Source organism: Sus scrofa, chromosome 14 (genome assembly GCF_000003025.6).
Source record: "Sus scrofa isolate TJ Tabasco breed Duroc chromosome 14, Sscrofa11.1, whole genome shotgun sequence".
NCBI classification, from domain to species: domain Eukaryota; kingdom Metazoa; phylum Chordata; class Mammalia; order Artiodactyla; family Suidae; genus Sus; species Sus scrofa.
In genome coordinates, this window is record NC_010456.5 from 136,643,350 (window position 1) to 136,656,649 (window position 13,300).

At 50.4% G+C, this 13,300-nt stretch overlaps 1 protein-coding gene across 1 annotated transcript in view; it reads left to right on the plus strand.

Annotated features, from left to right (window-relative positions):
* The window catches only part of DOCK1 (dedicator of cytokinesis 1), a 545,742-nt gene that overhangs the window by 443,603 nt on the left and 88,839 nt on the right, over window positions 1–13,300 (plus strand). Inside the window, 1 exon segment of the mRNA XM_021072613.1 lies at window positions 5,434–5,492. Within this exon segment, the coding sequence (XP_020928272.1) occupies window positions 5,434–5,492 (59 nt within the window).

Below are 13,300 nucleotides of genomic sequence, written 5' to 3' on the forward strand. Positions count from 1 at the left end.
CTGTTCTCCTATTGGTGTTATAGAGTCTTAACATCTAAGCTAAAGCCGCACCAGTAAATGCATTCACCACCCAGGGCCTTGGCCGCCAAAGAAAATGTTTGCTTCCCACGTCGCGCTGTGCACTCCGAGGCTTCAAAGCCAAGGAAAATTAAACACAGCCAGCTGGTGTCTCCTCTTCCTGAGCCTGCAGGGCCTCTGAATCGGGCTCTTAGTATTCTGTCTCTCACAACCGTGGCCAGAAGGGCCTCCGGATTTTCCCTTTGCAACTGTTTCATGGACTCCCCGAGGGATGAAGCCCCAAGCCTTTCAGAAATCATCTTTACCAGCCCCGGCAGGAGGCTCTCCGCTCCTGTGCAGCCTGAGGGGCCCTTTCCAGGGTGAAGCCTCCGTGTGTGGCAGTGACAGGCCACGGAGGAGGAAGTGTCCTTGGCATCCGAGAGAAGTGCTCTGGGGCTGTGAGGCCGCGTGGCTGAGATGCGGGCAGGCTCACCCGTGTTTGCTGTAGCATTCATGCTCTCCCTGTAACTTCATCACTGTATCATCCATGTGCAATTTTATTTTCTAAACAGCAAAACTTGCATAAAGAGTATTAGGAGATAGTCTTAGCTAAATGCTTCAATTTTCTAGTGGCTAGAAATATTTTCGTCTGTTTAAAATTGTACTCTGTGCTCGAGCCAGGCCCTGGTGCTTGAGACCCAAAGATAAAAGGTACACAGTCTACGGAGCTCCCGTCTTGGCGCAGTGGAGACAAACTGACGAGGAACCATGAGGTTGCAGGTTCTATCCCTGGCCTCGCTCAGTGGATTGAGGATCCAGCGTTGTTGTGAGCTGGGGTGTAGGTCTCAGACGCTGCTTGGATCTGATGTTGCTGTGGCTGTGGCGTAGGCCAGTGGCTGCAGCTCCAATTGGACCCCTAGCCTGGGAACCTCCAGGTGCAGCCCTAAAAAGCAAAACAAAAAGCAAAAACAAGAACAGTCTAGGAGGGCAGATCGATATGAAAAAATAAACAAGTGGGGAGAACTGCTCATCCGATGCCTTGGCAGCCTGGAGATGGGTGTGCAGGTCCCAGCCTTGAGGGAAGGCCGCTGAATCAGCACTGGGGCTCAAAACAAGAGAAGATTCCAGTATCAGATCTGCCAGGTTAAGCTCTCTGTCTTCCTGACGACCTAGGCTGGGGAGAGAATTAGGATGGTCATTCCACAGGCGTTTTCCCAAACCGCAAGGGAGCAACCACATAAAAGAACAGGCGTCCACACAGAGAACCGGTCGTGTCCAACCAGACCGAGTACACGGTTTGGCAGTGAGCCGCAGAATAAATGACCCCGAGGAATCAGAGTCCATAATACCAACATTTCACTGACTCAGCCTTCAGACATCCTTGGGGCGAATGATTCCAAGCAAAGGACAGAGAAGTCCACGGAATGTCACACCTGACATTCTGTCATTTCTTCCGCCTCCCCCACCCCCACACTTTGTATATTGTGGGGGCTCAGGAAACATGAGTCAGATGTAGAAGCTGATTTTTGATCAGCAGCCAGTTTGATCATTTTATTTATTTATTTATTTTTATTAACCTTTTTAAAAATTTTTTCTCTTTTCTCTTTTCTTTTCTTTTTCTTTTTTGTCGTTTTAGGGCTGCACCCATGGCGTATGGACGTTCCCAGGCTAGGGGTCTAATCGGAGCTATAGCTGCTGGCCTACCTACACCACCACAGCCACAGCAATGTCCAATCCAGGCCAGTGTCTGCAACCTACACCCCAGCTCACGGCAATGCTGGATCCTTAACCCATTCAGCAAGCCCAGGAACTGAACCCACGTCCTCATAGTTACTAGGTGGGTTCATTAACTGCTGAGCCACGAAAGGAACTCCCAGGATGCTGTGTATTTTTTAAGCAAAGTATAGTTGATTCACAATATTGTGTTAGTTTCAGGTATATAGCAAAGTGATTCAGTTGGGTCTATTTTTTCAGATTATTTTCCATTATAGGTTATTCCAAGATATTGAATATAGTTCCCTGTGTTATGTGATAAATCAGTATTGGTGATTTTATATACCATAGTGTATATCTGCTGATCTCATACTCACTCCTCATTTATTCCTCCCCAGCCCCTTCCCCCCTTTGGTAGCCAGAAGTTTGCTTTCTAAGAGTGTTTCTTTTTTGTCAAGGCAATCATTTGTGCTCTGCTTTAGATTCCACATGGAAGTGCTATCCTGTGGTATTTGCTTTCTCTGTCTGACTTAGTTCATTGAGTATATGATATCTCTCGGTCCATCCCTGTTGCTGCACATGGCATCATTTCATTCATTTTTACAGCTGAGTAATATTCCATTATAAACACATGCCACATCTTCTTTTCGTGATGCTGTATTTTATTCACCATTGCAAAACTGTGCAGTGGAGGGCACGTCATAGCCCTGGGTGTCTGAAGGTCTGAGATCTCCCCGGGCTCCCTAAGTGTTGCCTCCTGGGGGCCCCCTCAGGCCGGCTGTAGGACGTGGGAGGGCTCAGGACAGCCGGGTGTGATGGAGAGAGGCGTGACATTTCACCGCCAGGACGGCCTGCTTCCTCCGTGGGAAGAGAGCTGTGGCCCCTCTTCCTAGCTCCTAGTCTTTCTGCGAGAATCACATGACACAAGGGCGTTCTGAGAGATGTGACACAGCGCTGCGCTGTGACTTCGTGGAAGCCCTTCCAGCTGGTTCTCGAGGTGTGTGCCATGAGGGAGGAGCAGGGATATGGGACTTTGACGACTTGCAGTCTCTCCTCCCCCTGCCCTGTGACCTTGGCCAAGTCACTCTCCTGCGGGGACTCATTCCGCTCCCTCCGCTCTAAACTGTCAGAGGTGGACTTTGTTGCAGTCTCTGAGGCTGCCACCAGCTCTGGAATTCTCTCTCCAGGTAGGAGCAGCATCCCACATACTCTCAACCTCATGGCTTTTCTCTCCTGCTTGGGAGAAGAAGTACAGATGGTTCGAAATCCCTCCTAAGTTCCGGCGGCAGCTGGGACTCTGGGATTACCCTGAGACATGTAGAGATTGGACAGAGCTGCCCCCCCATCAGAACTAAAGAAAAGATCATTTTGCCACCAGGGAGACACGGCGCCGCCTTCCCCTGCCAGCTCTTTACTCCTCTCGTTACCTCGTACCAGCCTTGAGCACCTGTGTCTTGACTATTAAAGTGGCATTGGGGGCGCCTTTATCCAGGCCTGCCTCTCATGAGGGATGTGCTCTCGGGTCTTTGCTGATCCCCCTCTTCTCAGTACTGTGAAGACACATCATTTTCCACCTAGAAGCCAGTAAGGCGTGGCTGAGAAGTAACCCAGGCCTCCCTGAGCCCCCTCCCGCTCCGCGGCACCGGGAGCAGAGGCGGGACGGGCCCCCTTTCCCCACGGGCCTCCTGGCCACCCGGCATCAAGTCCAGCTCTGGACAAATGACAGGTCCCTGTAGGTCCTGAGACGCCCATCAGGTCACTCCTGATGATTCAAATCCAAATGATGAGCCGGCTGCTGCTGAGGCTCTCCTGTGCTTTATCTTTCTGAACTCGGGGTTTAATTTGGGTCGTTCTAAGACCCAAGAGGAGGCGTTCGGTCGGGGCTCAGTGAGGTGCAGCCACTGATGGAGACCAGCCAGCTGGCTTGAAGCTTCCATGTTTTTTTCAAGAGCTGCTGTCCTGGGATGAGAACCGCTCGGCGGTCAGAAGAGTCTTTAAAGCTTGAATTAGTGACACCCCGCCCCCCTGGGGACAGGGTCTCACCGCCTCTGGGCCTCTGGCCTCCTCACCGCGGGGAGGTCTGAACCCCTGTGACCAGGGCCGGGGTGTCTGTGTTCTCCGGATCTTCGATGTGCTGCCACGCTCCCCACCTCTCAGACACCTGGTCCCTGGAGGGGCAGCTCTTCCCCTGGGACAGCGAGAACCACCCCCACCCCAACCACCGCCAGCCTCGAGGGGAGGAGCCTGCACTGGATGGAACAGAGTTTACTCCCCCCACCCCCTTCCCTTGGTAAAAGCCAGGAAGATGCCAGCCATCAGCCAGCTATACCCTCTCCTGGCCCGGGCTGCTGGGACCCCTGTGTCATTCCTGCAGGAGCAAAGTGGGGATTGGGAAACGGCTCTACAAGCTTCAGAAAGATGCACTCCCTACTATTGCTCAGAGCGTGTTCCCTGGGGCACTTTGGGGTGCCAGCTAGACATTGAAGGGTGACAGGGCCCATCCTCACTGTGACATTGGTTTTGGGAGTGTTGCTGGGCAGAGATCCCCCCTCTCTCACTCACCAAATATACCTGCACTAGTGCTCACTCACCTGGAAGGTACTGCATTCACCTCAGAGAACCAGCTTGTCCTCAGAGGAAGGGGGTGTGACGCCCTCCCCAGCTCTGTTCAGGTTCTCCACGTGGATAGCACCCTGGGACCTGCGAAGCTGGGGTGCCCCCAAGGTTGCCTTCTCCCCAAGGGAGCTGCCAGGTGGGTTCATCTTCCCTGGCTGAGATGACCGCCCGGTCGGTAGTCCTTTTCCTGCTGCAAGTGACACACAGGTGCCTAGGGCACTGGGATGGAGAATAAGGTGGCGGCCAGCTGTGCTTGTGGATTTACCAGCTGGGATCTTTGTGTGTAGAGTTAGAATTTGGTGATCTGTAATCAGAGCTTTCCTTTCTACATCAGCTGACGCAAGGATGCACAGAGCAGCCTCCGTGACACAGCTGCTAAACTGTAACACTGCACGATAATTTTGCAAATTATTATTTTTAATATAATCAGCTTTTTCCTTAGGCAATAAAGGAAAATGTTAAATTGCTCCCAAACTAATAAAGGTTCATCTTCTGAAGCATCAAATTCTGTTTACTCATGAAACACACACCCCCTCTGCTGACCCACTGGGAAGAAAATTAGCATTTATTTTCCCTGATAAACAAAAACAGGGGAGTATGTGTTGGCATCTTTCGGTGTGAAGCCCTTCTTACACAGAAAATGATAAAGAAGAGTGGGAGGTATTGGGAAGAGGCCTTCCTTGCTCTGATTGTGTGACTCCAGGGCTTAATTTTAACATGTGAGAACTGCTTACTGTCTGCAAGGTTGTAGGATGGCATTTGGTGTCTACGTGCCTGGATGCTACAAACATGGAAAACAAACTCTCCCTCAGGCTGAGGAATAGGGTTCTCTTTCTCCTGCCATTAGAGAGAGAGGAAGGGGAAATGCTTCCCTTCCCCCCACCACATCCCCATGTTTCCACAGAGGGAGGGATGCTGTAATCCGGGGTGATGCACAAGTGAGATTTCCGGGCTGGATGCTTCCTCCTTCAATTCCCCTTGACGCTTAGGCGCTGTCTTTTTGTGTCTCAGTGATGGAAGACTCCAGTTGCCCTTAAAAAGACTGCAGGTCTGATTTTCAAATGTTCCATTGAGTGACTCGGGGTTTTTCCTGCCTCTGCTTTTCAGGTATGGAGATATGAGGAGACAGATTGGCTTCGAAATCAGGGACATGTGGTACAACCTTGGTGAGTAACTGGGGTTTCGGGCCTTCACGGTGAACACCTTGCCTCCATGGTGGGCGACATTGGTCCTGTTCGTCAGCATCGGGGCTTGTAGACATCTGAACAGCTTCTGTTCTTCTGAGAGCAATCGCTGCCTTTGCAGTGAGTGCTTTCAGTGAATAAGAGATGGGAGGCCAAAGTAAAGGGCAGAAAATCTGCTTGGTGGGGAAACGGGAGCGCCCTCCTGTGTCAGGTGAGCACAGCTCTGCCTTGGAATGCTACTGCTCCTGGGTGTCGCTACCGTTCCCTCTGTTTCTCATGAATCAAACCATGTGGCTCATCCTACTTTGTGTATGTCATCACTTCCTGTATTCAGTGTTGCATAACCTGCCTTCGGAAAGGTTTATCAGCCAGCTCAAAATGAGATCCTGTATTTAGGTGTGCCGCCACTAATACTCCTGCAGTCAACACCTAAGGGAAATGCGTGTTTAAGATAAGAAATTAACATGGGCATTTTTCACTATAAACTTCCCTCTTGGTACTGCTTTTGCTGCATCTCAAAGTTGTATGTTATAGTTTTTTTTCTGGCTGTGTGTGTGTGTGTGTGTGTGTGTGTGTGTGTGTGGTTTGGTTTTGTTTTGCTTTGCTTTTTAGGGCCACACCTGCAGCATATGGAGGTTCCCAGACCATGGGTCGAATTGGAACTACAGCTGCCGTCCACAGCCACAGCAGCGCAGGATCTGAGCTGCATCTGCGATCTACACCATAGCTCATAGCAATGCCGGATCCTCAATGAGCGAGGCCAGTGATCCAACCCGCAACCTCATGGTTCCTAGTCAGATTCATTTATGCTGTGCGACAACGGGAACTCCAGTATGTTGTGTTTTTGTTTTTCATTGGCCTCAAGATAATTTTTGACTTCATCTTTGATCTTTCCTTTGACTCATTGGTCGTACCAGAGTGCAATTTTAAGCTCCTGCCTATTTGTGAATTTTTCAGTTTTCCTTCTGTTACTGATATCTAGCTTTATTCCCCCGTGGTAGGAAGAGATACTTGGTATGATTTTAATATTCTTAAATTTGTTTTCTGCCCTGGAGAGTGTTCCCTGTGCACTTGAGAGAAATGTGTATACTGCTGCTGTTAGGTGAAATGTTCGCTGTATGGCTCTTCCTTCCATTTGACCAATAGTGTTGGCTTCCTGGTGAAGAAAGGTCTCAAATAAGTAACCCAACTTTACACCCCAAGGAACTAAGAAAATAAGTAAACAAATAACAAGCTAAAGCCTAAAGTCAGCAGAGGGAAGGGAACATTAAAGATTAGGTCAGCAATAAAAATAGATAATAGAAAAATTCAACACAATTAAGAGTTCGTTTTTTGAAAAGATAAACCAAATTGACAAATCTTTAGCGGGAGTGCAAAGAAAAAAAGAAAGGCAACTCAAATAAAGGAAATCATAAATGGAAGGGGAAACATTATACCTGATGCCCCAGAGATAACAAGAACTGTGAGAGACCACTATGAACAATATATGCCAGCAAACTGAATAACCTAGAGGAAATGGATACATTCCTAGAAAAAGACAGAGACCACATCAAACTAAAAGGCTTGTGCACAACAAAGGAAGGAACAGTAAAATGAAAATGTGAACTGTGGAATGTGACAACATATTTGCAAACTGTGTCTAATAAGGGGTTAACATCCAAAATACACGAGGGGAGTTCCCGTCGTGGCGCAGTGGTTAACGAATCCCACTAGGAACCATGAGGTTGCGGGTTTGGTCCCTGGCCTTGCTCAGTGGGTTAAGGATCCGGTGTTGCCGTGAGCTGTGGTGTAGGTTGCAGACGTGGCTTGGATCCCCTGTTGCTGTGGCTCTGGTGTAGGCCGGCGGCTACAGCTCCGATTCGACCCCTAGCCTGGGAACCTCCATATGCCGCAGGAGCGGCCCAAGAAATGGCAAAAAAAGACAAAAAAAAAAAAAAAAAAAAAAAAAAAAAGAAGCCGAGAGCCTTTGTGACCCAGACTCAGCGGTGACAGATCACGGCTTCAAAAAAAAAAAAAAAAGCAGAATACACGAGGAACTCCTACAGTTCCATAGCAAATAAAACAAATAAGCAATTTAAAAAATGGGCAATAGACCTGAATAGACATTTCTCCAAAGAAGACAGATAAATGGCCAATAGCTATGTGAACAGGTATCAACCTCAGCATCACTGGTCATCAGGGAAATGCAGATCAAAACCACGATAGCACCTCACACCTGTTAGGATGGCTGTTACCGGGTGGTGGGGGGGGGAATAAAAAGGGTAAATAAGTGTTTGCAAGGATGTAGAGAAATTTGAACTCTGTACCTAGCTGGTGGGAATGTAAAATGATGCGTCCACTTTGGGAAATAGCATGGAACATCCCCAGTAAATTATAAATAGAACTACATACGATCCAGCCGTCTCACTGCAAGTTATATACCCAGATGAATTGGAATCAGAATCTGCATGAGCGTCAACCCTCCGACGTTCACTGCAGCCTTATTCACAAGAGCCAAGACATGGAGACACCCTCAATGTCCATGAAGGATGAATGGGTAAAGAAGACGGGGTGTCTATGCACAATGAAATAGTATACAGCCTTTAAAAAGGCAGGGAGATCCTGTCACATGCAAAAAGCAGGACAACCACGAAGAACATTGTTGGAAGTGAAATAAGCCGGTTGTAGAAGGATCAATTCTGCATGAAACCTCTTTTACGAGATAGCTAAAGGAGTCCGTCTCATTAAAGCCGAGAGCAGAATAGCCGTTGCCAGGGGCAGGGAGCAGTGGAGGGAGCAGAGGGGAGGTACTGCTCGAAGGTTCGAAGTTTCAGTTATGCAAGACGCCCGAGTTCTAGCGCTCTGCTGTAGCACAAAGCACCTCACGCTGACGATACTGTATTTATACGTAATAATTTGAGATAGATCTCATCTTTTTTGGTGGCTCCAGAGGCAGGCAGATGTTCTCAGCCAGGAATAGAACCCACACCACAGTAGCGACCCGAGCCACAGCAGCAACAAAGCCAGATCCATCCTCCCAAGATGGAGCTCATCTTAAGTGCACTCTTACCACTATAAGCAAGAAAAGAAAGTAAAAATAATAAGAAAGTAGCACAATTAATACAATTTTATTAATGAGCGAACTGCTTCAAATAGCAAGGAATTCTCTGTTCAAATGTTACCCACTACGGCATGTTACTCTGTTGGTTCCATCCTTTATAAAGGAATGAATAACTGACTCTAATTTGGTGTCTGCTCATCACCTTTCTGTTGTCCTCCGTGAACCTGGCCTCTCTCCTAGCTGAGGTGAAGCTCGCGCGGGCACCTGTCCTCAGCTGGCTTTGGGCCGAGGTGCCCGGCCATCCTTCTGCAGCGCCCCCCTTGGTCCTGTGCAAACTCCCTTCAACTGCATCTCCCCCTCGGAGTCGCCCGGCCTCTGCGTCCCTCCCTCGGAGGGACACAGGCAGCCTGTCCTGGCTCGTTGTTGGGGGTGGGGGGCTTCCGTTCTCCTCCCCCTCCCACACTGACTCTTTTCTCCACCAGAAGCAGGCAGGCGGCTGCCCACTTCACTCTCTGGTCCCTCCACTGTGTCCAGATTCCATTTGTCCCCGGTGGGGGTGCCAGGACAGCTAAGCTCCATCCCCACCCACTTGCTTCAGGAATAGCTTCCTTGGAGGCTGGGAAGATGCCATGAGAAGGAAGCAAGGTGACAAAACTCAGCATGGTGTTCGATGACAGTGCGGAATTGGACTCCACCGCTCTCCTGATGGCACCTTAAGCAGGTGACGCCAGGACGGGAGGGTCAGCCTGGCCCCTGGCTTAGCCATCAGCAAATTCACAGCCGCCCCTTTTCCTCACGGGCCTCTGACTCCTCACCCTTCTTCAGTGCCGGGTGTCGGCAAATGTGGGTGAAGGAAGACTCGGTCCCATCTCTAGGGAACGTTGCGAGAATTTCCAAATATCCTCTGTCTTTCTGTTTCTGTGCAGGCTGGAGTCTTTTTCAAGCAGGTCTGCACTCAGAAAAGCAACCATACAACTCTTTGGGGGGTAAAACTGATACTCTCAGGACAATACTGACAACACAGGAGTTAAGAAGCTTGGTTTTTTGTTGTTGTTGTTGTTGTTGTTTTGCCTTTTCTAGGGCCGCTCCCGTGGCATATGGAGGTTCCCAGGCTAGGGGTCTAATTGGAACTGTAGCCACCAGCCTATGACACAGCCACAGCAACACGGGATCCGAGCCGTGTCTGCAACCTACACCACAGCTCACGGCAACACCGGATCCTTAACCCACTGAGCAAGGCTAGGGATGGAACCCGCAACCTCATGGTTCCTAGTGGGATTCGTTAACTACTGAGCCACAATGGGAACTCCATGAGTTCTCAAGAATAAAAATCCAGCGTTCCCATCTTGGCTCAGTGGGTAAAGAACCCAACACTGTGTCTGTGAGGATATGGGTTCGATCCCTGGCCTTGCTCAGTGGGTTAAGGAGCTGGCATTTTTGCAGATGCAGTGTAGGTCGATGCATCTAGGACCTGCTGTGGCAGTGGCTGTGGTGCAGGCCGGCAGTTACAGCTCTGCTTCGACTCCTAGCCAGGGAACTTCCATGTGTCCGGATGCAGCTGTAAAAAGAGATCGAAAAAAAAAAAAAATTGAAGAAGAAGAACAAAAATCCAGTGCCTAAGCTCCCTGGGAGAGAAGGAGCTGGCCAGGAAGCCTCTTCTGCCCATCCTCTTAGCAGGAGCAGCACCCACACCCCACGTGCTGTGCAGGTGTCACTCCTAGAGTCGGCGGGGGACCCTGCAGGAAAATCCCTGCAGGGACTTGGCTGCAGCAGTGTAAACATCCAGCATCCTGGCCGTCGGTGTCAAAGGGCTTCGCTGCATCTCCAGCACAGAACCTTCCAGAACCTTCCAGGCACCCGCCTGTGCTGATCTTCCTGCCTTCCCCTGGAGAGAGGGGGGCGCCCTGGGCTCCGAGGGAGGAGACTCAACGAGTCCCCCTCGAGTTTCTGTCCTGCCCTGTCCCTGCCCGGCTGCGTGGCCTTGTCCTTTGGGCCTTCCCTCACCCAGGCTTCTAGGCTGGAAGATAAAGAGGTTGGATGGAATTTTTCCAGAGCCTCCTAACTCTGACGCTGCACAGTTCTCAGCTGCACCGCTCATGATTCACTTCAGTCGATCCTGCTCTGATGGGTGCATTTGTCACGTTTCCTCGCAGGTCACACTGTGGGACTCCCGCCAGGAAGTTTCCGTCTGTAGCCCTCTTAGAGGGCCGGGGGCAGGAACATTCAGAGAGGTGGCGTGGAGGGAGTTGTTCTTGGCTGGACAAGTGGGGGCCCGGGAACCCGGGGGCCAGGGTCCTCAGCAGCGGTGGTGTGGGCTCCCCTGCTGAGACCCCGCTCTCGGGGGGACCTGATGCTCTTCTGCTCGGGGGCCTGTCTGAGGTCACCTTCCACCCTGGCTCTCCCTAAGGGTGACAGCTCCTTCTCGTGAATTATTCAGTGTCAGCTCGAAACTACAAACGGTCCGTTAATTTCCCCTAAAAGGACCATTTCGGGTGTGTTTTCAAATGCTTCCTTCTGAAATGTCTTGGTAATATTTTTTTATATCCTTTAAGATAAGTAGGAACATCCACCCTAGTAAATATTCAGATTGGTTATTACTGTACTACATGGCTTGCTTCTGTTTTTCGAAGCATAGTTGGCTGGCAGTGCCGTGTTGTGCAGGGTACAGCAGTGATTCCGTTGTACGTGTGTGTTCACACACACTCTTTTTCAGATTCTTTGCCCTTATAGGTGATGACAAAATACTGAGTGTCGTTTCCTTGCTGTGCGGGGGTCCTTGTTGATGGTCTCATTTATATGCAGCAGTGTGGCTATGTTCCTCCCACTCTCCCCCCGTCTTTGTCCTTTGGTCACCATACGTTTGTTTTCTAGGTCTGTGATTCTATTTCCGTTCTGTAAACAAGTTCATTTGAATCCTTTTTTCTTTTTAGATCCCACATATACATGCTGTCATACGATACTTGTCTTTGTCTGGTTTGCTTGGGCTTATTTCACTTAGTTTGAGAATCTCCCGGTCCCCCCATGTTGCTGCCAATGGCATAGGATGCTTCCTTCGTGTTTGATTAGTAGCGCTGTCTCAGCTCAGCTCACCCTGGACTCTCCCCTCCTCTCTGGCCCTGAACTGAAAGGCCACTGCCTGGCACAGAGGACGCCTCCGAAGCTCAGCGCAAGGCCCAGCTTGACCTGACCGATGGGTGCTGCTGACCCTGGGGTTTTCTGTTTTCCAAGTATTGCCAAGGTCATCTCGGGAACCCCAGAGATGGACCACTGGTTGAAATGGATGCCTCCCCCTCTGGTCCATTTTAAGGAAGGAGGGGAGATGGGCTTAGGGAGGTGTGAGCTTCTCTGGGAAGCCACCTCTGGACCCTCGGGAAGGCTCACCTCGCTGGACCCGTTGGTGCTCTTGACTTTAACTGTCCTTACACCCCCACCAGGCGGAGTCAAGAGACCTAAAGGATGCAATTAAGAGAGCCCATGTCCCCCTTCATCCCTGTCCATAGCTGATTTGAACACGAGGATTAATGCGTCAGATCTGTGTTCTCGACCTGGACCTTTGACTCTGGCAGGAGAAGCTGCCAGAAGGTCAAAGTCATCCATGACCGTGGGCGGTTAAAGGCGGGGATTTGATAGCAGGACGCAATCATCATTAACCTCCATGATTGGGTTCCTTGCTTATAAAAGAATTAAGTTATTGCTGAAATTTTTTCTTGGAACAAATGTAATAAACCTATCTGTGGCTCACAGCATTTGCCCCAGGCAGCTCCCCGCCCCCCCCCACTCTGGCTCCCGCTGGCTCCGTGGGTCACCTCCGTTCTCTTCTGTGGGGTCACCTCCGGCAGCCCGGTCTTTCTTTTCCTGCTCTGAGTCTCAGGTGCGGGAGCCTCCCTGCCAGGGTCATTGCCGAGACCGCCACTCAAGAAATGGATGACAGCACGGCTCAATTTCCCAAGAAGCATACAACTTATTTTCTACACAGCTTTTTTTTTTTTCCTTCAAATGGGCTCAGGTGTGGGAACGTGTTGGCAGCCTGGTCTAGCCAGCTCCGCCAAGAAAATAAAAACGGAAGTCAGATACGCTGAGCGTCTTACACTTCGTCACCTCTCGCTGGATCAGGCCCTGAGCCGACGGCACCCACCTCCGTGCAGAGCTTCAGAGCCAGGATCCCGGGTCTGTTTGGCTGGATTGAATGCAAATGCAGCCTCGGCCCTGCCCCGTGGGGCCAGGCCGCACTTTTTCTTTCCCCTCCCAAACCTGTCGTGTCTTGAGTGTGAGAGGAGAAATTAAAGGCAGACGCCCTCCCCAAAAGGAGGGGAGCGTGTGTTTGTTCGCCCAGCTCTTGGGTGATTTATCAAAGCGCGCGGCGCACAGCAGCCGCCAGAGCACCTGACCTCACGGGTGCCTTCCTCCCCTCGATTTGCATTTTGTTTATTACACACAGCGCCCTGGAGCCTGCGCAGCCGCCAGTCTGGCCAGAACAAATGTGCCCGCAGCACGATCTTTATCAGCCGGGTTCGGTCTGGGCTATTTGTCACGCGGGATTCCCTTCGTGGATGTTTCTGGAGACTTGGAAAAATTGTGTGCTTTTCATTAAAACCCATATCAGGGGGGCCAAATCCATTTGACTGGGCGATGGACATTTTCGCTCTGTCTACCCTCCTGTATCCAGAGGTTTTCCTCGGATTAGACTCTTTATTATCCCAGATTTCTGAACCCTCCTGACTGTCAAAAGGTCATCCAGAGACCCGGGGGG